This window comes from Haliotis cracherodii, unplaced genomic scaffold (genome assembly GCF_022045235.1).
Source record: "Haliotis cracherodii isolate W230 unplaced genomic scaffold, xgHalCrac1.p SCAF_12, whole genome shotgun sequence".
Taxonomy (NCBI): Eukaryota; Metazoa; Mollusca; class Gastropoda; order Lepetellida; family Haliotidae; genus Haliotis; species Haliotis cracherodii.
The window spans coordinates 20,843,521-20,868,019 of record NW_027266267.1 but is presented as its reverse complement, the minus strand read 5'-3'; the positions used below and the strand labels follow the sequence as shown (position 1 = coordinate 20,868,019).

Genomic DNA, 24,499 nt, shown 5'->3' with positions numbered 1-24,499 from the left:
AAAGTTGAAAAGCATGGGGCAAGCGCCAGAACTCTTCATTAATTTAAGACACCAGTATTCCAACTCATTTAAGATCATGGCCAGTAATATCGCTGTGTAAGAAGGGAGCACAACTGATGCTCGTAGGCATGTCTACCTCTTGCCTAAAAATGTCTTCTCCCCAAATTTCACAATAAATGTTTTCAACTAGTCCAGCATTTTACATATTTCATATATGTTTTCTGAGTACACTTCAGATGACATTTGTTTTAATCTTTGACAAATTATCCAGGGCCTCTGTATACTGAGATGTTACATCTATACTCCGCCAGTGTGGTTGGCGACCGTTGTTTATGTTTAGCGTTTAGTGGGAGAGTTACCTCCCTTGGCTTGTTTCGTTTTCTCTTCACATGTTGTTTGGCCATTACTGAGAAGTAAAGCTACAAGTATATTGGAATACCTGTGTTGGGTTGTGAATTGCGAGGGTCCAAGCTGGCGCCAGCAGAAGAATATTAACTGTGTTTCATATAAAGTGTTTGACTGCTTGTTGTTTAACGCCGCAGTCAGTCATATTCCAGCTGTATGACAGCAGTCTGTACATAATCGGGTATGGACCAGAAAATCATGTGACTGACATCATGAGCATCGATCCACGCAATTGGGATACGATGACATGCATCAACTAAGTCAGCAAGCCTGACGCCCCGATCCCACTGGACGCCTCTTACGACAAGCATGGTTGCTGAAGATCAATTCTAACCCGAATCTACATTGGTTTGGCCAATACCAATTGTATGTTATATAGTCACATGTAGTGTACCAAAATTCTACATTGGATTCTGCACGGCTGTTACGTTTGCTTTTAAGTCAGGAAAAATTACTTCAAAGGAAAACTGTTGAATATTTATAAAATGTGTCCCTTACGATTCCGTTCTTACTCGCCTCTTTCGACAAACATACTCGCCTCTTACGGCAAGCTATTTCAACCCGGTTCGTCACGGGTCTCTTATAAAGTGGTGTATATGTTACGCAAATATATGGTCACAACGTTTTACGCCGCACCCAGCAATATTCCAGCTATATGACGGCGGTCTGTGAATAATCGAGTCTGGACCAGATAATCCAGTGATTGACAGCATGAGCATCTATCCACGCAATTGGGATCGATGACATGCATCAACCAAGTCAGCAAGCCTGACCACAAGATTCCGTTAGTTGCTTCTTCCGACAAGCATAATCGCCTTTTACGGCAAGCTTGGGTTGCTGAAGATCAATTCTAACCCGAATCTACATTGGTTTGGCCAATACCAATTGTATGTTATATAGTCACATGTAGTGTACCAAAATTCTACATTGGATTCTGCACGGCTGTTACGTTTGCTTTTAAGTCAGGAAAAATTACTTCAAAGGAAAACTGTTGAATATTTATAAAATGTGTCCCTTACGATTCCGTTCTTACTCGCCTCTTTCGACAAACATACTCGCCTCTTACGGCAAGCTATTTCAACCCGGTTCGTCACGGGTCTCTTATAAAGTGGTGTATATGTTACGCAAATATATGGTCACAACGTTTTACGCCGCACCCAGCAATATTCCAGCTATATGACGGCGGTCTGTGAATAATCGAGTCTGGACCAGATAATCCAGTGATTGACAGCATGAGCATCTATCCACGCAATTGGGATCGATGACATGCATCAACCAAGTCAGCAAGCCTGACCACAAGATTCCGTTAGTTGCTTCTTCCGACAAGCATAGTCGCCTTTTACGGCAAGCATGGGTTGCTGAAGACCTATTCTACCCCGGATCTTCACGGATTGTTAGTCACAAGTCTCAATGGTACCATTAGTTCTTGTACAAATATGTGTCTATCATCACATGATTACGATCGTATTGATAAGGGCAGATATCAAAGTCTTCTGTACATTAGGAAGTTTAATGTCGATTTTATAGTGTTAGCCCTCTGAGATACCATGACGCATTTTAACATGCATACCCACTACCCACTCAGACTTGGTATACTGACTACGAGCAGACCAGTCATTGTTAATGGAGAGCACCAGACAGGGTAACGCCAAGTTCCATTTGTAAACGTCTTTTGGTATGACGCGGCCGATCCCCGGACCAGGGAGGCGGTTTTCTTGTTAGGAATGTTATGATATATGTCTGCATCTATACTTACCCATATGAGAATAAAGTTCAGTAGTTGGACTTGGAGTTACTGCAATAGTGGTGCCCTTCCTTGCCTTGACGATGCGGTAAGTGATGCAGCACGATTCTGAACAATTGTATTCAAATGCTACACAGTCATTTGCCTGGATGCACAGTATGGTACCCGCTACAAGCGAAACCATTCTCTGCTGGGCCAGTGTGGTTCCTAGGTTACCTTTGTCATCGCTAAATGGTGGAGCGAGTTTCTTTATATGTCTGTCATGGAAATGTACCACAGACTCGCTGAAGAACGGCGTCATCAACACGGTACACAGCAAGACATGTGTCATTTGGTGTGACATTGTGTGTGAACAAGGATGTTATCCTTCACTTATACCTAATCCTGGGCTGTTCCTATCGTATAAGTTAGAAATGCTGCTCACAGTGAAGTGGTTCTTCGAGTAGAGTAAAGAGATCAACTGCTTTCTGAAAAAAGGGCTATGCGCTTCTCGTGTTGCACTGCATCCATCGATTGCACCGGCAATTAAAGCATTCCAATAGTTACATTTATGCATGTTTAATGGAAACAAAATGGTAATATATGATTTGTACGTAGGAATTATGAACTTTGTTGAAAGGTAGGGACACGATACGGGAGGTATTCGCTCGTTCACACACAGATAATTTCAATTCCAGTCACACTGGTCAAGGAATAAAATTATACAGGTATGGACTGTTGAAGCTTATAAAGGTTTGCTAGTTGGTTTTGTTGTTTGTTTGTTGCTCAACGCCGCACCCAGCAATATTCCAGGTGTATGAGGGCGGTCTATTAATAATTGCATCTGAACCAGACAATCCAGTGTTTGACATCATGAGCATCGATCCACGCAATCGGGATAGGTGACATGCATCAGCCAAGACTACGTGTCTGACCACCCGATTCCGTTAGTCGCCTCTTACGACAAGGATGGGTTGCTGAAGACCTATTCTATCCCGGATCTTCACATGTTTATAAAGGTTTGCAATTATATTTTACATATTTAATGCAGTGTTTGCAAGTTCATATTTTTAATTCTATTGAAAAGATTGAAGGATTGAGGGAACGTTCCGAGTCGATATTATGTGATGTGTTCCGGTATCAGGTCAGATGACAAAGTGATCGGTATTTGAAATTGTATAATATGTGTGGTATAAAGCACAGATTTTTTTCTCAGCAGTAGAAGCAAAGATATAGACTTGGCTTGAGCAAACTGGCTTGAGAAAATCAACACATTCTTCATTTTAGTCGGTTTTACTCCAAATAGATCATATTTTGAGGCATATTCTGATTCTTCTAACAAACATCCTGAATTCGAAAATTTATCCTGGTACATCTAAGGGGCACAACTCTTCAACTTGAAAACAGGATTAACATACAGATTTCAACATTGTTATTCTTCCCCTTGGACCAAAGGGACGCAACCCTGCACATGGTGAATCGCTGCGACTTCGCTGTGAATCGGTCGTCATCAACCGTTTCACCCATGTTTACAGGACACTATCGACCTTCATTATACCCCGGAATGTCTCAGCAGCATGTACTGAGAAACTGGGCCACGTATATCGTTAGTTGGCAGCATGCGTGTGGCGAGGAAATCTGCAATATCACAACTTTATGCATTCCTTGTGTGTCCATTCGACACGGGTTCCTGTGATTAGCAAGATGACTCGGTGGCCCTCTGACTATCGAAATGTGATCCTAGCCATAAGTTGTTGCGCTATTCTTGAAGTTTTAATTTGCCAACCGTAGACCAGACAATCCAGAGCCGAACCTGACCACCGTTCCATGTAATAACCCGGAATCACAACCGTATGGCCAGCATAGGTTGCTGGGGAGTTATTCGAACACGGACTCCAAACTGTCACACCAGCACAGGTTGCTGGGGACCTATTCTAACACGGAATACCCACTGTGTGGCCAGCATAGGTTACTGGAGACCTATTCGAACACGGAATCCCCGCAGGGTGATTGACAGATCTGCGATATCATGTCGCTAGGGGTAACAAATACAATAACTTACATGAAACTAGGAATTACGCATTAGCTGATTCTTTCTAATAAAGTTGAAATCCCACGCCAAGTTTCTCGAAATTCGTATCCAATTCTCTGCTGTTGACCAAAGCAACTACCTTATCAAGTTCGTTTAAAATTGTAATGCTTTGCTAGACCTGTTGTTATTCGGCCTGTCCGAGAGTTAAATGATTGACATGAGTTTGAACACCTGGGCATTTATCCTATGTTCTCAACACGATACCTATCATTCATCATGGCGTCAAATATGTCCATCATATCCCTCACTATGTGATACAGTGATTAACATTCCTGGTTCATGTCAGTAAAGACTCTGTGTTTATAATGCATGCATACTCATGTTAAGGTTATGGGATGAGACGAGAGTTGAACCATTTATATATTGATTGATAGCAAACGTAATTCAAAATTAACGCACCTATTTTATTAGTTTCAACAAAATCAGTAATGGTACACTCGTGTCACTGAATTTCCTGGTTCATTGGTCACTTGATTATCTGGTTCGTTTACAGACTGACGTCACATGGCTTGAGTACCGCTGTGCTGAGTCACAGCAAAAAATACTCACTTTTAATGCAAATTATATGAATGACGGGTGCTACCGGTAGGGTAAGAGTTTGCTTTCTCTTTTCGCGAACACCTGGTGTCATCATTGATTTTCAGTGATCTATGTATATAGCTTCCACAGCTATTTGTCCTTTACCCCAAGTGGAATCTGTTTAGGCAGAACATATAGGCTGGTTATTCTGCTGCAGTGACAATTTATAAATATTAATTTAAAAAAAATTAAAGACATCTATTTGTTCAAAGGCATCCACCCCCGCCCAGAGAATTGCGTTATACTCCAAAAGTGTATGTAATCGCACATATGCACGTCCTCACAAAGTTACGCACATGTGAACGCGCGCACACATAAACACTTTTATCAAACTATTGCTGTATGGATTAAGTTAAGGCATAACATATAAAATACATATATCAAAGTAACTTCACTAAGCTGGCAAATAAATGGTTCTAACTTTGCACACAACACCAATACAACAAATCAAATCATTGCTTTGTTCATAGAAGGTATGCATAGTGTATACCTCACATATATCTAACTCACTTCGGTATTGCTAGCAAATGAAACATTTGCTATGTTGATGGGAGGTATGAATATTGTATAACACATATACCCAACTCCCATCACCACACCAACAAATCAAACCATTGCTATGTTGATGTAGAAGTTTTGAATTGAGTATACTTCACATATAACTCACATAACATACGTCACATGGCAGATAAATGCATTTCTAAATAGGCGTTATTTATTGGATCCTCATTGTCGTCCATTTCAAACTCTCAACGGAATATCTGTGCTTCGTTGTTTGACATTGGTGACACAATGTATGAATCTCAAATGAAAATAAATTCATGACAAGTTATTTTGTGTGATGTTAATCAAATGATGGATTAACCACTGAGGGCTGAGTGCATGTATACCGTTACAACACATCTACATTGCAAGAAGACCATGTCTCACAACCAGTGTCAAGCGTGGATACAGAATGTTTTGCCAGATGACAGAAAACTAGCTGGAATATTATCGTTTACACTGGAACACTTTCATCGATCCAAACATAAATCGAAAACTCTTTGTAAATGTAGGACAGCTGAAATTAGAAACAAATACCACAATCAATCTGACGCTCTTATCTATGGTAATTGTGAAGATTTAGTTGATATAAGTCCACAACATAGGCACCACGCCACATGAGTTCCCTTTATCCTGCCCTGCCGTGCTCTGTCCTGCACAGCCCTGCTCTGACCTGCCCTGCCCTGGCAGTCGAAGTAATATACGTAGCAGTCGATGTGGTAGACATAGAAGTAGACGTAGGCATAGACTTAGTAGAAGTAGTAGACGTAGTAGTAGTAGACGTAGTAGTAGACGTAGTAGTAGTAGTAGTAGTCGTAGTAGTAGACGTAGTAGACGTAGTAGACGTAGTAGTAGTAGTAGTAGTAGTAGTAGTGATTATGAAAGATCTTATGCAATGTATGATTATTTCGGTCCAAAATATTCAACGTTAATTTTCAGCAAGTAAATATGTCTGCTTCGGAACATTCTCTCCGTATTTGCAGTTTGTGGACTTGTAGTATTCATAATCATGCATACATTCATTCAGTACGTATTCCTGACTACAACAGAGTGACAAACGACCAATTGATCTTGTATCCAAAATTTTCTAAAGAACTGACTATTGTTTGTTCTCTGAAAGAAGAAGTGAGACAATTTCTTCACTACAACACATGTTTTGTCACGTCACCCAGCATACCCAGCAAACAGTTTCTCTGATTCTCTGATGCAATTGAAAATATGTGAACCTGACGTCCACCTGCATTAGTGTCTCAATGAAATACTGTTTCTTTTAGTGTCCTTCTATTAATAGCTAAACACATTATTGCTTTATCAACATAAACTTTTCTGGATGATACACATGGCGATGTCAACAAGGCACCCAATGTGAGACAAACTGATGACAATTTCAACACCCCAGTACTATCACTGCAACATCTATCGTAACCTTCGAACATTTTTTTCACAGAATGTAGTGCTTGAGTTTTAGACATGTCAGATAAATTGATACCTTTAAGGTTGTTCTAAAGTAGCATGTAATGTTATTCACTGTGATTCATTTTCCTAAACTTTCTATATTTCAGAAGAATGTGCATTGTTTATAAAAAAATGTTATAGAAGTAGGAATATTATCACAATATTATTGAATTATTGACTTCAGGCTTTGAGCCACTCAGTTTATTTCCTTTCTTTATGGTGAAAATATATGCTGAAACTGAAATCATCTCCGGGGATGGATATCTGGTCACAATGTGTTTCCTGTCACATTTCTCTTAAATAGGACGAGGAAGAGAACAGCCTTTCTTACTCACTCAACAGATGTGCTTCCTGTCACATTTCGCTTAAATAGGATGAGGAAGTAAAAATGCTTTATTCACTCACCCAACATATGTGCTTCCTGTCACCTTTTGCTTAAATAGGACGAGGAAGTGAAAAGCCATATTCACTCACTTAACAGATGTGCTTCCTGTCACATTTCGCTTAATTAGGAGAATGAAGTTGAAAGGTTTATTCTCTCACTCAACATATGTGCTTCCTGTCTCCTTTTGCTTAAATAGGACGAGGAAGTGAAAAGCCATATTCACTCACCCAACAGATGTGCTTCCTGCCACATTTCTCTTAAATAGGACGAGGAAGTGAAAAGCCTTATTCACTCACCCAACAGATGTGCTTCCTGCCACATTTCTCTTAAATAGGACGAGGAAGTGAAAAGCCTTATTACCTCACTCAACAGATGTGCTTCCGTTCAGATTTCTCTTAAATTGGATGAGGAAGTGTAAAGCCTTATTCACTCACTCAACAGATGCGCTTCCTGCCATTTTTGCTTAAATAGGATGAGGAAGTGAAAAGCCATATTCACTCACCCAACAAATGTGCTTCCTGTCTCATTTCTCTGAATTTGGAGAATGAAGTTAAAAGCCATATTCACTCACTCAACAGATGTGCTTCCTGCCACCTTTCGCTTAATTAGGAGAATGAAATTGAATGCTTTATTCTCTCACTCAACATATGTGCTTCCTGTCACATTTCGCTTAAATAGGACGAGGAAGTGAAAAGCCATATTCACTCACTCAACAGATGTGCTTCCTGTCACATTTCTCTTAATTAGGAGAATGAAATTGAATGCTTTATTCTCTCACTCAACATATGTGCTTCCTGTCACATTTCGCTTAAATAGGACGAGGAAGTGAAAAGCCATATTCACTCACTCAACAGATGTGCTTCCTGTCACATTTCGCTTAAATAGGATGAGGAAGTGAAAAGCCATATTCACTCACTCAACAGATGTGCTTCCTGTCACATTTCTCTTAATTAGGACAATGAAGTTAAAAACTTTATTCTCTCACTCAACAGAGTGAGTGAGTGAGTTAAGATTTAACGTCACATCGGCAGTATTTCAGCCATATCGTGACGAGAAGTACATTAATAATACAAAGAATTAGACTAAATAAAAAGCTGTCAACGAAGGACAGTACAATAACTAGGATATCACAGATTCAATTTAAAACTAGTTGAGAATATATAAAAGCCATAAGTATCAACAACAAAATATAAAAATGGGCCTCACTCAACAGATGTGCTTCCTGTCACCTTTCAATTAAATAGGAAGAGGAAGTGAAAAGCCATATTCACTCACTCAACAGATGTGCTTCCTGTCACATTTCGCTTGAATAGGATGAGGAAGTGAAAAGCCTTATTCACTCACCCAACAGATGTGCTTCCTGTCACCTTTCGATTAAATGGGACGATGAAGTAAAAAGCCATATTCACTCACTCAACAGATGTGCTTCCTGTCACATTTCTCTAAATTAGGAGAATGAAGTTGAAAGCCTTATTAACTCACTCAACAGATGTGCTTCCTGTCACTTTTCGCTTAAATAGGACGTGGAAGTGAAAAGCCACATTCACTCACTCAACAGATGTGCTTCCTGTCACATTTCTCTTAATTAGGAGAATGAAATTGAATGCTTTATTCTCTCACTCAACATATGTGCTTCCTGTCACATTTCGCTTAAATAGGACGAGGAAGTGAAAAGCCATATTCACTCACTCAACAGATGTGCTTCCTGTCACATTTCGCTTAAATAGGATGAGGAAGTGAAAAGTCCTATTCACTCACCCAACAGATGTGCTTCCTGTCACTTTTCGCTTAAATAGGACGAGGAAGTGAAAAGCCCTATTCACTCACCCAACAGATGTGCTTCCTGTCACCTTTTGCTTAAATAGGACGAGGAAGTTAAATGCCTTATTCACTCACTTAACAACATGGCCAATATTTTTTCAGAATAAAACTATTTTTGTACGATTTGTTTACAAGCAAGAAATGTATTTTCCCCTGAAATTTAATTAGATGCTTTTGACTGACAAAAAACACCCAAACCATGTTAAGTTTTAAAAAGTCTGAATAACTGAAGTGGACGCAAAACAAGCTTATATTGTGCAAAAAAAACCAGATTGTTAATCATGAAGAATCAAGATGATTTGAGATAGCTGCGTATCAGGCGTTCACTAATATCCGACCATAAGATAAATGAGAATTATTTGATTGAACCTACACACATTTTATATGCCTGGTCTAGACATAACATTTGATTCTAATCATTTGGTTCATTTGGATTATTAGAATGATAGTGATTCCTTAAATGTATTGTCAGATTTTGGAAACATAGAAAAAATACCAATGTTTTGGGATGATATGATATGATAGTTTTCCCCCGACCCCCTTTCAGATTTTATAACTGACTGAACAGACTGTGGGAACATTAGTAAATCTCCAAAATAAAATTTGATTCCTTTTTTGCCGTACAATTTGATGTTCAAAGGTAACATAAAAAGCATTAACATGTTTGCTGGCAGATAATATTATCACATTTTGGTAATAACTGAAGAAAACTATGCAACATATTGCAGGGTAACGGATCCTGGTCACAATACGTGTTATAGGGTAACGGATGCTGGTCAAAATATATGTCACAGGCAAACGGATGCTGGTCACAATACGTGTTATAGGGTAACGGATGCTGGTCACAATATGTGTTATAGGTAACGGATGATGGTCACAATATATGTTATAGGGTAACGGATGCTGGTCACAATATGTGTTATAGGGTAACAGATGTTGGTCACAATATATGTTATAGGGTAACGGATGCTGGTCACAATATATGCTATAGGGTAACGGATGCTGGTCACAATATATGCTATAGGGTAACGGATGTTGGTCACAATATATGTTATAGGGTAACGGATGCTGGTCACAATATATGTAATAGGGTAACGGTTGCTGGTCACAATATATGTTATAGGTAACGGATGCTGGTCACAATATATGTTATAGGATAACGGATGCTGGTCACAATATATGTTATAGGATAACGGAGGCTGTCACCTTGGTTACTGATCAGTATATAGGTTGCAGGCTAACGTCTGTCACCTTGGTTACTGATCAGTATATAGGTTGTAGGCTAACGTCTGCCACCCTGTTTCTGTTCAATATATAGGTTGTAGGCTAACGTACGTAAACCTTGTTTACTGACCTTGTTAACTGCTACCCAACCAGTCACTAAATATATATACTAACGGAAACATGTAACTGTGTTTCACATAAAGTGATGTAAATGTTATATTATCAAAAATAACAACATAATATTGGTCATCGGTGGGATTAAAGTGACTGACAAAACCCATACTTGTTAACAGGGTGGTGTATTGAAGGCAATAGATGGTTCTCCTGGACGCCTGTAGACCCTTGCACGACCATCAGACCTGTTCAGATTAAATCTGGACTCATCAGTATACATGATCATGCACGTGCACATTGTGTATTACGACCTTAAAGTCTAGGAGATATCTTCATGAACATGTATTACAAGATAAATTATTTCATTTCAGAATAACTATATATTTATTGAACTTTATGTGAAGCACACTGAAGCACAGATTTTTTCGTCAGTATATATCTAGAAAGACAACGTCAAGTAAAAATTAATGCATGTGTGACGGGTACCACCGGTGGGTTAGAATACGTTCATCTTTTCGCTTACTTCATCACAATATGATAGTGATTCGTAAACACATGTTCATGAACACATGTTCATGGTTTACGCAGAGATTTCATTTGAATATGGGACGAGTTTTGTCGGTTTTATTGTTATTCAACTAGGACAAAAGACCGATGCTTCTCAAAAAATGACAGAGCATAACACAGTGTGCTACTTTGGAGGAGAAATTCGTGAACACACAGTTGACAGTTTGCTTCTGTTTAAAGGTACCCGCTGGTCCCTGCACAGACATATCTTGCAGTCTCGGTTCTAGGTGTATAGTGAGTCGATCTGGAAAAGCTGTCTGTGTAAAAGGTAATAGCCTTTAACTTATCCTTTGTCTGTTTTCAAGTACTTTTTTTACTTAAGGGTTGGAGTGGGAATAGACATTGTATAAAATATCTGTCGAGTTTAACTGGATTTCAATTTTCCTGAATTTGAGACAATTTTAGAAATTGTTTTTGAATATGATGTTGATGGGCCAAAATTTTATTTCTCCTTTTAGGGCAAATATTTGTATGTCTAGAAAAAGAAACAGTACCTCCCAAGAAATATCTCCAATCCACCAATAGAATGTTTGGACTGTGAGATAAGGAAACTATCTATTGAATTAACCTTGATTTCCAACTTTCCTAAATTATATTTGAGATGTCAGAAATTATGGTGGGATATGATGAGGCTGAGTAATTTATATGTTTATGTAAAGATGTCTATGTAAAAGTTAATAGCCTTCCAGTTATCCTTTTTTGGTTTGCAAGTACTATTTTACTGAAGGGTTTTAGGGCAAATATTTGTACTTCTAGAAAAAGAAACAATACCTCCCAAGAAATATTTCCAATGACCAATTAAAATGTTTAGACTGTCAGGTAACGAAACTATCTATTGAATTATCCTTGATTTCCAACTTTCTTAAGATATATTTGAGATGCCAGAAATTATGTTGGGATATGACGAGACTGAATAATTTATATGTTTATGTAAAGCAGTTTTTGAAAAAGCAATTATTTGTTCAATTCTGTGATGAAACAAATGTGCTTTAGAATGTAAACATAAATAGTACCGGTACTTCTTCACTAGCTGTGTTGAAACAAATCTCAATAAACATATTTCCAGATAGGGAGAAGTTCTATCCTTCGAGATCTCAACAGCAGCAACGAGATCAGAAGAGACACTCTGGAGACAACATATTCCATGAAGCCTGCAGGGAGGGTGATTTTAGCCGAGTGCAACACGTCTTAACTGAAGGTCATGTTGACCTCAACAGTAGAAAGAAGGAGCACGGGATGACACCATTGATGTTGGCAGCACGCTGGGGAAAAAGAGACGTGTTTGACTTAGTCGTGAGTAAAGGAGGCAATGCTTCACTTGTGGATATAAATGGTGATAACATCCTACATTTGGCCTGTCTTGGAGGACATGTGGAGATGGTGAAGTACATCCTCTCACAGAACATTGTTGATATCAACAGTAGAGGAGTATACGGGAGGACACCATTGATGTTTGCAGCAACTGAGGGTCATAGAGACGTGTTTGACTTAGTCATGAGTAAAGGAGGCAATGCTTCACTTGTGGATACAAATGGTGATAACATCCTACATTTGGCCTGCCTTAGAGGACAAGTGGAGATGGTGAAGTACATCCTCTCACAGAAGATTGTGGACATCAACTGTAGAGGAATGTATGGGAGGACACCATTGATGTTTGCAGCAACTGAGGGACATAGAGACGTGTTTGATTTAGTCATGAGTAAAGGAGGTGATGTGTCTGCATTTGATGGTAATGGTGATAACATCCTACATTTAGCCTGTTTTGGAGGAAATGTGGCGATAGTAAAGTTCATCCTCTCTCAGAACATTGCGGACATCAACAGTAAAAGAACAAATGGATGGACACCATTGATGGTGGCCATAGCTGAGGGACATAAAGACGTGTTTGACTTGCTTGTTAGTAAAGGAGGTTTTTAGTTGATGGTAATGGTTCCACGATCCTGCACGTGGCCTGTTTCTGTGGCCAAGTGGAAATGGTGAAACATATTCTGTCTCAAGATATTGTGGATATTGACGCCAAAAACAAGCATGGGTACACGGCAGCGATGATGGCAAAGTTTAGAAAACACATGAAAGTGTATGACCTCATTTTTCGCAGGGCTGATTTGGAAAGCTGATGTTCGATACAAACCGGCAGTCACTATGATTAATATGATGATTTCCTTGTTGCATGTATTTCTGTCATTCTCGAAACGCATTCAAGTAAATGTCTCACCATCATTGCCACTTATTTCACGAAAACTGTTTGAACCTTCAGAAAAGGTACAGATTAGATATGACCCACTCATAGACTAATACCATGCAACAATGTATTCCCGTCAATCTAAATGTGCGGTCGGGTAGCCTAGTGGTTAAAGTGTTCGCTCGTTACATAGTATGCACCTGTTTCTCTTGCAGCAACACCTATGTTACATAGTAAACACCTATTTCCCTTACAGCAACACCTATGTTACATAGTAAACACCTATTTCCCTTAAAGCAACGCATATATTACAAAGTATACACCTGTTTCTCTTGCAGCAACACCTATGTTACATAGTAAACACCTATTTCCCTTAAAGCAACACCTATATTACAAAGTATAGACCTGTTTCTCTTACAGCAACACCTATGTTACAACGTATACACCTGTTTCTCTTACAGCAACACATACATTGCATAGTATTCACCTGTTTCTCTTACAGCAACAACTATGTTACATAGTAAACACCTATTTCCCTTAAAGCAACGCATATATTACAAAGTATACACCTGTTTCGCTTACATCACCACATATATTACATAGTATTCACCTGTTTCTCTTGCAGCAACACCTATGTTACATAGTAAACACCTATTTCCCTTAAAGCAACACCTATATTACAAAGTATACACCTGTTTCTCTTGCAGCAACACCTATGTTACATAGTAAACACCTATTTCCCTTAAAGCAACACCTATATTACAAAGTATAAACCTGTTTCTCTTACAGCAACACCTATGTTACAACGTATACACCTGTTTCTCTTACAGCAACACATACATTGCATAGTATTCACCTGTTTCTCTTACAGCAACAACTATGTTACATAGTAAACACCTATTTCCCTTAAAGCAACGCATATATTACAAAGTATACACCTGTTTCGCTTACATCACCACATATATTACATAGTATTCACCTGTTTCTGTTACAGCAACATATATATTATTTTGGAGATAAACCTACTGTGTTTTGAATTTTGATGCAGTCCCACTGTAGAATAGATACCTCTTTAATATAATTTGGAACCTCTTTATTATAACTTGGAACCGAGTGCTTCGCGATCGGCAGCCATTTTCTATGAATCGATATGTAGGCTATTTATGTATTCATACGCACTTTTTTGTGAAAAGGCTTAATATATTTGAAAGGGGTTTCCGTAGCAAAAAGGAAACCTCTTTTAAACCAATCAGAATCAACCATTCATCAATGTCATAGTAGAATACATAGAAAACACATGTTTCTCTTTCAGCATATTCTACATGTGTTTCCCTTACACCAACACATATTTTACTCGTGTTGCCTTACATCAACACATATTCTACATGTGTTAACCTTACATCAACACATATTGTACACATGTTACCCTTACATCGACACATAGTGTACACGTGTTGCCTTACATCAACACATATTCTACATGTGTCACACTTACATCAACACATAGTTTACTCATGTCACTCTAACATCAACACATATTGTACACGTGTTACCCTTACATCAACACATATTGTACACGTGTTACCTTACATCAACACATATTGTACACGTGTTACCCTTACATCAACACACTTTGTACATGTGTTACCCTTACATCAACACATATTGTACATGTGTTACACTTACATCACCACATATTGTACATGTGTTACCCTTAAATCAACACATACTGTACACGTGTTACCTTACATCAATACATATTGTACACGTGTTACCCTTACATCAACACATATTGTACACGTGTTACCTTACATCAACACATATTCTACACGTGTTGCCCTTACATCAACACATATTGTACACGTGTTACCTTACATCAATACATATTGTACACATGTTACCCTTACATCAACACATATTGTACACGTGTTGCCCTTACATCAACACATACTGTACACGTGTTACCTTACATCAATACATATTGTACACATGTTACCCTTACATCAACACATATTGTACACGTGTTACCTTACATCAACACATATTGTACACGTGTTGCCCTTACAACAACACATATTGTACACGTGTTACCCTTACATCAACACATATTGTACATGTGTTACCCTTACATCAACACATATTGTACATGTGTTACCCTTATATCAACACATAGTGTACACGTGTTACCCTTACATCAACACATATTGTACATATGTTACCCTTACATCAACACATATTGTACACGTGTTACCTTACATCAACACATATTGTACATGTGTTACCTTACATCAACACATATTGTACATGTGTTACCCTTACATCAACACATATTGTACATGTGTTACCCTTACATCAACACATATTGTACACGTGTTACCCTTACATCAACACATAGTGTACACGTGTTACCTTACATCAATACATATTGTACACGTGTTGCCCTTACATCAACACATATTGTACACGTGTTACCTTACATCAATACATATTGTACACGTGTTGCCCTTACATCAACACATATTGTACACGTGTTACCCTTACATCAACACATATTGTACACGTGTTACCCTTACATCAACACATATTGTACACGTGTTGCCCTTACATCAACACATATTGTACACGTGTTACCTTACATCAACACATATTCTACACGTGTTGCCCTTACATCAACACATATTGTACACGTGTTACCTTACATCAATACATATTGTACACATGTTACCCTTACATCAACACATATTGTACACGTGTTGCCCTTACATCAACACATACTGTACACGTGTTACCTTACATCAATACATATTGTACACATGTTACCCTTACATCAACACATATTGTACACGTGTTACCTTACATCAACACATATTGTACACGTGTTGCCCTTACAACAACACATATTGTACACATGTTACCCTTACATCAACACATATTGTACACGTGTTGCCCTTACATCAACACATATTGTACATATGTTACCTTACATCAACACATATTGTACACGTGTTACCTTACATCAATACATATTGTACACGTGTTACCCTTACATCAACACATATTGTACACGTGTTACCTTACATCAATACATATTGTACACATGTTACCCTTACATCAACACATATTGTACACATGTTACCCTTACATCAACACATATTGTACACGTGTTACCTTACATCAACACATATTGTACACGTGTTGCCCTTACATCAACACATAGTGTACACATGTTACCCTTACATCAACACATATTGTACAGGTGTTACCCTTACATCAACACATATTGTACACGTGTTACCCTTACATCAAGACATATTGTACACGTGTTGCCCTTACATCAACACACAGTGTACATATGTTACCTTACATCAACACATATTGTACAGGTGTTACCCTTACATCAACACATGTTGTACACGTGTTACCCTTTCGTCAACACATATTGTACACGTGGTACCTTATATCAACACTTATTGTACACTTGGTACCTTACATCAAACATATTGTACACTTGTCACTCTTACATCAACACATATTTTACACGTGTTACCTTTACATCAACACTTATTGTACAAGTGTTACGCTTAACATTAATAGAGAATACTAAACGAGCTCCCGTGAAATACCAATTTTATGAAACGAGTGAATAGTTCTGGTATCTGACTCGCTTTCGCTCGTCAGATACCACAATTATTCACGAGTTTCATAAAATTGGTTTTACACGGGAGCGAGTTTAGTATTTTATTTATTACTTGCCATTTACAACGTTTTTAGAATTATACTGTTGAGTATGAAAAGGCTAGCTGACACCCACACGATCCACGGCATATTACACGGGAGCGAGTTTAGTATTTTATTTATTACTTGCCATTTACAACATTTTTAGAATTATACTGTTGAGTATGAATAGGCTAGCTGACACCCACACGATCCACGGCATAGTCCAATTGAGTTTAACAGAATAATACTTCAAACACGTCAAAAGTTGAAAGGTATGAATTTAATACCATACAACGGTCCACCTTTAGAATTCACAAAATTATCGTAGGGCTAAGACTATCGCAACTCACATACTTTAACTTAGACTAACGACTATCGTTGCGCTACAATACGATCGCCTTGTGGAACGGGCCTTGCACCTCAAAGTTTACAATAACGTCACAATACCCGATGACGTAATTTGTGGAATTTTGATGCAAGACCCATCGGCGAAACAATGCCATGTGACGTCAGCCTAGCAACAAGGTTGCTGGGGTCATCGAGTGTGCATAAGCTCCTCTCAGTGATCTATCAACTCCACACGCAATGTCGTTGAATAAGCCAAGGGCTGTTGAGAGCTTTCAATATTTGTTCCTGAAACGTGTTCCGAGAGTACATAAGCACGCATTTTGGTATTACACAATGTGTAATACAGCTGTATGTTTATTAAACGGGTGATCTCTTCACGGGCAAGTAATAAACACATATTGTACACATGCTCCCCTTACGTCAACACATATTGTACACGTGTTACCCTTACATCAACACATATTGTACACGTGTTACCCTTACATCAACACATATTTTACACGTGTTACCTTTAAATCAAACCATATTGTACACGTGTTACCCTGACATCAACACATGTTGTACACGTGGTACCCTTACATCAACACATAGTGTACACGTGTTACCTTACATCAACACATATTGTACACGTAGTACCTTACATCAACACATATTATACCACATGTTACACAGTGTATATGAGTTTCCCGTGCTTCAACAATATGTTACACAGTGTAAACGTGTTATTACGCACCAATACACTGTTAACGGTGGTAATCCGTTCATCAAAGCATGCTGTACATATCGTACGTGCGTTCCCCCTATATCAACACCTTCGTGTGGATCCCCTGGTATAAGTTGAAGTATAATTAACTATGCTGGAGGCAAGATGCTACTTTGTGGATCGGGCTGGTCAGACTCCGTGACGTCGTTGATGTCGTGTCAATTTGCCCCGATGACGCGGTCGCTTTATATAATATCAGTCACTGGATTGTCTAGTTTCTAAAATTTGACATTGCCTTGTCTGGGAAAATGAAATTTGATGATAAAAAACCCCAAAGCAGATGACAATAAAACCGGCATCACGGCAACGGCCAGGGTAACCAGATGCACGTGAGTCCCGTGCCAATTGAAATGTACGTGCGTTCCCCCATTTTTTGCCCTGTAAGAATCTACCCACATTCATTCGTTATTGAATTTGTACCACATGCCAAGATTGAAAAGAAATCAGCGACACCCTGCCCTTGGACGATTGCAAGCTGGACAAACCGCCCGGCAAGTAGCCAATGCATTTCAAGGCCACGTAAGGACATATACAGGCTCCAGCAACAGTACCAGACCACCAACACTACAGATGACCGGCCACGTAGTGGAAGACCAAGGGTCACCACCCGACGACAGGATCGTCAGATTGTGCGACAGCATCTTCAAGATCCCTTTGTTAATGTTGCGGAAACTGCTCGACAGACCATGGGGACACAAAAGCGACACATCAGTGCGGACACCATAAGTCGACGATTGACGAAAAGACACCTCCAGTGTCACAGGCCACACTGAGGACTCATTCTGACACCACGTCATCGCCGGGACCGTCTGTAGTGGGCAACACAGCACCAGCTTTGGCGCGACCAGAAGTGGAGAAGAGTCCTCTCTTCAGACGAGAGCCGATTCTGTATCTCAACAGCATATGGCAGAGAGAGAGTCTGGCCACGCCATGGGGAACGTTATTCGGATGCTTGAGTTGTTGAGAGACTCGTGGTGTGGTCCGAGCAGCATGCTGTGTGGTGGAATTGTTCTTGCACAGAGGGTCGGCCCTGTGGTCGTCCAGACCATCGGTTCAGGGAGAGGCATTGGTGTCACAGCAGCGCGGTACATTGATCAAGTCTTGGCACGTCGCCCAGTTTCAGCATGATAACGCCCGTGCCCACACTGCGAGAGCAACGACTTCATCCAGCAGAATGGCTTCAGAACCATGCAGTGATTTAAACCCCACTGAGCACCTGTAGGACGAGATTCAAAGACGGCTGAATGACGTCCGACCAAGGCCGACAACTGCAGCTGAACTGCATCAGGCGTTCCTCAGAGTGTGGGCTCAAGTGCCCATCGCCTTTATCAACCGCCTCATCCATTTTATGTATCGACGTTGCACGGCAGTCATCAATGCACATGGCGGACACACGAGATACTGACTTGTGATGCCATTTTCTCAGCGACTAGTTTTGTGTTTAAGAATATTAATTCGACACTTTAATTACAACCTTGATTATCAGTTTTTTCAAGTTTTTTGAAGTATGTTTAAAGTGTTTGGACAAATAAGGTTTGTCATATATATATCCATGGTGACAATTCTGTTGAGGGTCAGTATATATGTGTTATCGATCCAATCTATTAGATTGAATATCAATATGTAAACAACAATGTATTTCATCTATTGTTCTTCATTAAATTATGAATTCTCTAAATATTGTTGCGTTTCTGTTGCTGTTGATGACCAATAGGTCGTACCCTGGATATTTATGTAGAAGGTTAGCTCCTTATACAAAGGAAATGTTTGGGCCGGAACACTAAAACTGCCACCACTGTGTTGCAAAAAGAACATGTTTCTTAAACGTCTTACGGTAGACATGTGGAGGATTTTTCCAAATATGACGCATTTGTTACAAAAATGCTGTCCGATGAGATTCCTTATTTTCACATATACCATATGTTTCCCTATGTTGTCAGGTGAAACATTTACTCAACCATACTAAAGCTTCAGTCACACAGACAACGCGACCACGATGCAACCTCTTGGCGACCAAAATATGAGGTTTCGGAGGTCTCTGAAAGGTTTCAGAGCGGTCGCAAAACCCATTCGGTCGCAACCAGTCCTTTGACCATGCACAAAAGACTAGCTGCGACCTATTTGGTTGCTCGGAGATTTCATTGGTGTCCTAGAGGTCCCAAGCGGTGTTATTTTAATCACAGATTGGTTTCCACTATGCGGTGATCGGTTTCATGTGCACAAGCGTGTTGACTCTTTGCAACCCAGTTGTGTTTGATCAGTGATGAGGCGATGATCGACCGGCGCTATATCGGTGACTGGTTGTTGATCGGTTGCAAAGTACATTCCAAGCATGTGTCGATCATTCGCAGTTGGGTTTGCAGCATGTCACCATCTATAAAACGACCTGTCTGTGCATTTGTCATAAATACCCTGGGGGTTCACATCAGTAGTTGTCTGGACCGCTCAGGATTTCAGGACCAAGATGGCGGCCCATCCGTTTCCGGTGGCGCGCGCCTCCAAGATGGCGTCACATCCGTTTCCGGTGGCGTGCGCATCCAAGAGCAGCATGTCCTCCCATGCATTAGTCACTTTGTTCAGATGATCTATCTTCTTCATCCTCTACCTCCATCTCAACCTCGGACTGAAGGTGTCGTCGGCGCTTTGAAGTGTGTTTTCTTGAGAGGCTTCTGTCCCGTTTTCTTTTCTCTAGACGAGGTGTGATGCCTGCACGGAGTTGTGTGAGGCATTCTTTTAGGTCGAGGACATCGACATGCATGTCTTCTTTGAGATGAAGCACTTGTGTCACGGGTGTCACGGGTGCCACGGGTGTCACGGATGTCACGGATGTCGACGTGGACGGTGTTGCTGACGTTTTCTTTCGACTAGGTTCTGGGCAATCTGCAGCAAAATGACCCACGACTTGGCAGTTGTAATAGGGGCCCTGAGGAGTCTTCTTTCGACTGGGTCCTGGGCAATCTGCAGCGAAATGACCCATGGCTTGACAGTTGTAACAGGGGCCCAGGTTCTGCTTCTCTTGACTGTCCATCTTCAGACAGACATAGTGACGGTGACCTTGAAAGACCTCAGACGTTTCTTGAAATGAATCATAGTTGGGATGAGAAGGATGACACAAGGTGTAAGAAGGAAAAGGTCTCTCCAGAATGTCACTGAGTCGCCAGTTGTCGTCCATCAAGAGTGTGTCGTCCATAAAGAGTGGGCGTTTTCTCGCTTCTTGTTCTCCCGCCTTTTCAGACACCCACTCGGAATCGGTGACGACATCTCGGGAGGATGACATGGCATTCATAAAACGTTTTTGCTCCATGATGACTGTGACTTCACTGAAAGAAGGTCTGAGGGTTCGGCTGCTTTTATGAAACTCTCCTCCCTACCCCCTTCAACGGAAGGTCATGACCTCCTCCTTCACCTCATCCACCTCATCACGTGACGTCATCCTGTGTTTGGACTGACTGACACATGACATGACACACGGTGGTAATGATGGTGTGTACTGGAATGACTGACACTAGGCAGCTGATCTTTCTCTTTTACACTTTGGTGTGCACTGACATGACAGACGCACAGACAGCCAGACAGACAACGTAGACGACATCTCAACTCAACATCTACCCTCGGTTCGGTACTCTATTGGAGTTGAGATCAATCAAGACACAAAGAGTCAGTTCAATCAATCACTGTTTAATAATGAACAATCACAATCAGATACATTGGAAATACGAAAACACAATGGAGGAGGGAGTGCTTTTTCATGTCCCTACAACAACAACAACAACAACAACGTTTCCTCTTCCATCTTCAACTCTTCTATCTTCAAGCTCTTCGAGTGAAGATGGGTCACCCTAAGATGTGGTTCTCCATCAAACATGTGAGAGGTCCATCAGTTAAACAAGTCCAGTCTATGGTCTCCCTGAAACAGACATGACACATCACTTGACCGCTGTTGCAGCTTACGTGTTGTAAAGCTCTTCGAGTGAAGATGAGGATCACCATAAGATGTGGTTCTCCATCATACTGTCCCAAACAGGTCCCGAACATGTGAGAGGCCAATCAGTAAAACAAGTACAGTCTATGGCCTCCCTGAAACAGACATGGCACATCACTTGGCCACTGTTGCAGCTTATGTATCTTAATATGTTGTTGTGTCAGCAAACACTACATTCACGTTGTAGGGGAGTGAGTTGAGCTTCTCCATAAGGATCCTGGTCAACGTTGTCATCGTCGCAAACCATGGGCATACCTGAGGAGAAGACATGAACATCTTCCGGTGATGCTGGTGACCAAGAAGCATCAAGCAGGGGGAGCGTGTCCAGATCCATGGAAGGGAGAGTTGCCAGCTTGAGCACTTCATGATCATCACTGTCACCGGTAGTCATCGCCACAGGTGCATTCAGTGAATAGGTGGGCTCCCGAGGGGTTTGTTCCCAACACTGTTCTAGCACGGACTGGGCTGAACTGACATCTGGGGTCCTGTCAATCATAGGACAGAGTCAATCATATGAATAGTCATATTCATGATCAACATCAACATCATCATCACATCAAGAATGACTGAGACAAAGAAGAGCATGGTACTTACAGTTGTTCTTGATGAGAGATCTTCAGAGACAATTTCTTCCGTGATCGTCTTTTTGCAGGTGTTGCAGGTTTCAAAAAGGATGTCCCCTTCGTTTCGGTGTCTGTTGCCGCTGCTGTTGTTGCTGCTGTAGTGGTGGTTGTGACTGGCGCTGTTGTGGTGGTGGTGGTGGGTGTTGCTGCTGCCGTGGTGACAACAGCTGCTGTGGTGGTGGTGGTGGATGCTGCTTCTGCTGCTGCTGGTTTGCTGGGTTTTTTCTTCTGGATCTTCTTTATCGTCTTCTTCGGTGCTACTTTCTTGGGTTCAGTCAGTTTCCTCATCTTTGAACGTATCTTGACGTACGCGTCGTCTGCCTTTATCTTGGCACACAACATGTCGTACACTTCACCCCACAGTTCAGCAGTCATGTCACCGTTCTGATCTCCACTCCCTCATGTCGCTCCGTGTCTTGGCATTCAACCGTTTCGACATGATGTTGTCGATTGTTCTTCCAGATAAAACGACAACAGCCAAAACAACGTGAGGAACATCAATCAGAGGGACGATGTTGTTGCTTGGTCCCTTCAGTGAAAAGTGATGACCGGAGAGCGTTGGTCGTATTAAAAGGCACGTTGGTCCTGCTTTCCGATTGGTTTGTTCTGGTGCCTGGCCTGCACCTCTGTTTTCCAAAACGGACCGACCCCTGTGTTTCTTTTCCATAGGAAATGGATTTTACCATGGGAGAGAAAGCACAACCCCGGTTCCACCCATCAGAGCCCAGCATGGCCCGAGCGCCGCCTCTGATTGGTCGACAACCCAGGCTTCGGATTGGTCCGATTTCGATCCGTTTTTTCTGTAGGGGTCCATGTCGATTCAGTTTCGATCCGTTGTGATGAAAAAAATTATAGAAAGTCGTCTCTGTACCCAAAGGGGAGACGTCGCTTGTCGTACACTGTACGATAGTCTTTTCAGGAGGGTCGGGTCACAAGAGCGTTTTCATACCGAGGTCCTTTGCGAATGAAGTGATGAGGGTAACCAAACCGATTTTTCCCCCTCTTTCCCAGGCCGTTGTCCCAGTATCAGTCCTTTCATTGTGTCAAAGTTGAGATGTTGTTGGTTTCTTTAATTCAAAGTGTACCCTCGCACTTTGCAGGTCGTGCGCCTTCCATCAGGTCTGGGGTTCATTAACTCATAGCCATAGTTTTTGGGGCCTCCTGACACAAACGTCTTGATGGTGTTTCTGTCCAGTTCATCTGTAAACTCACCCAACGAATGGCCAAGCTCTGGATTCGCGTCGTGGGGTCGATGAATGTAAATGACGCTGTCCGTGTCAAAGTACAAGACACTGTGGCCCACCAGGGCAAGGGTCTCGTACAGCTTGAGACGTGATTGGGCGGTGACCCAAGCAGCGATGGTGACATTGAAATGAGAATGAGGGGTTTGGAATTCTTTCTGCTGGGTATAGGTCACTTCCACCATGTGTTCGTTGACAACGGTGACATCCTCGATGGTATTGCGTTCATTCCTCCACAAGGCAAAGTACTGTACAGGATCGTTCATATAGATGTTCTGACTGTAGTCTACCCGTTGTCCAAACTTGCCCCAGAGCGAATTCAGTTGTATCTTGGCAATCGTGCGACGTCCTGGATTTTTTTCGATACGGTCCTTGTCCAACCCAATGCCTTCTTTGTCGAAGATCTCCTGGATGTAAGCGTCATGATCCGTACATCCTTTGGGGTATCCGCTGGCCTCGAGCTTCTCCTTGAAATGTCGATCGATATAAGAGTCCTACTTGCTGGGTGTGAGGGTCATGCTGTGCAAAGTTGTCAAAATGCCAAACGTCGTAGATCTGAAGCAACTGGTAGTCATACTTCTTCATGGCTTCCTGGAGTTCTACGGTGGCGTACGTGCCCACCCATGACCTCTCTTTGTCCGTGTGCTCGCAGGGGGAGTCTGATTGGGTATCGGCACACGTACAGCACAAAGGACAGAGCAGTTTGCCACCCGATCTGTACGGCAGTAGCTGATG

The 24,499-nt window shown here is 41.0% G+C and overlaps 2 protein-coding genes and 1 pseudogene across 2 annotated transcripts in view; all 3 read right to left on the bottom strand.

Moving 5' to 3' along the window:
* LOC139457996 (uncharacterized) overlaps positions 1-2,450 on the bottom strand; it is a 33,841-nt gene extending 31,391 nt beyond the window's left edge. The window contains exon 1 of the mRNA XM_071239318.1: positions 2,162-2,450. Within this exon, the coding sequence (XP_071095419.1) occupies positions 2,162-2,450 (289 nt within the window). The remainder of the gene's footprint in view (positions 1-2,161) is intronic.
* LOC139457167 (ankyrin repeat domain-containing protein 17-like) overlaps positions 1-24,499 on the bottom strand; it is an 89,282-nt gene that overhangs the window by 44,531 nt on the left and 20,252 nt on the right. The window contains exon 7 of the mRNA XM_071238591.1: positions 10,478-10,494. Within this exon, the coding sequence (XP_071094692.1) occupies positions 10,478-10,494 (17 nt within the window). The remainder of the gene's footprint in view (positions 1-10,477; positions 10,495-24,499) is intronic.
* LOC139457995 (uncharacterized) lies at positions 21,902-22,898 on the bottom strand (annotated as a pseudogene).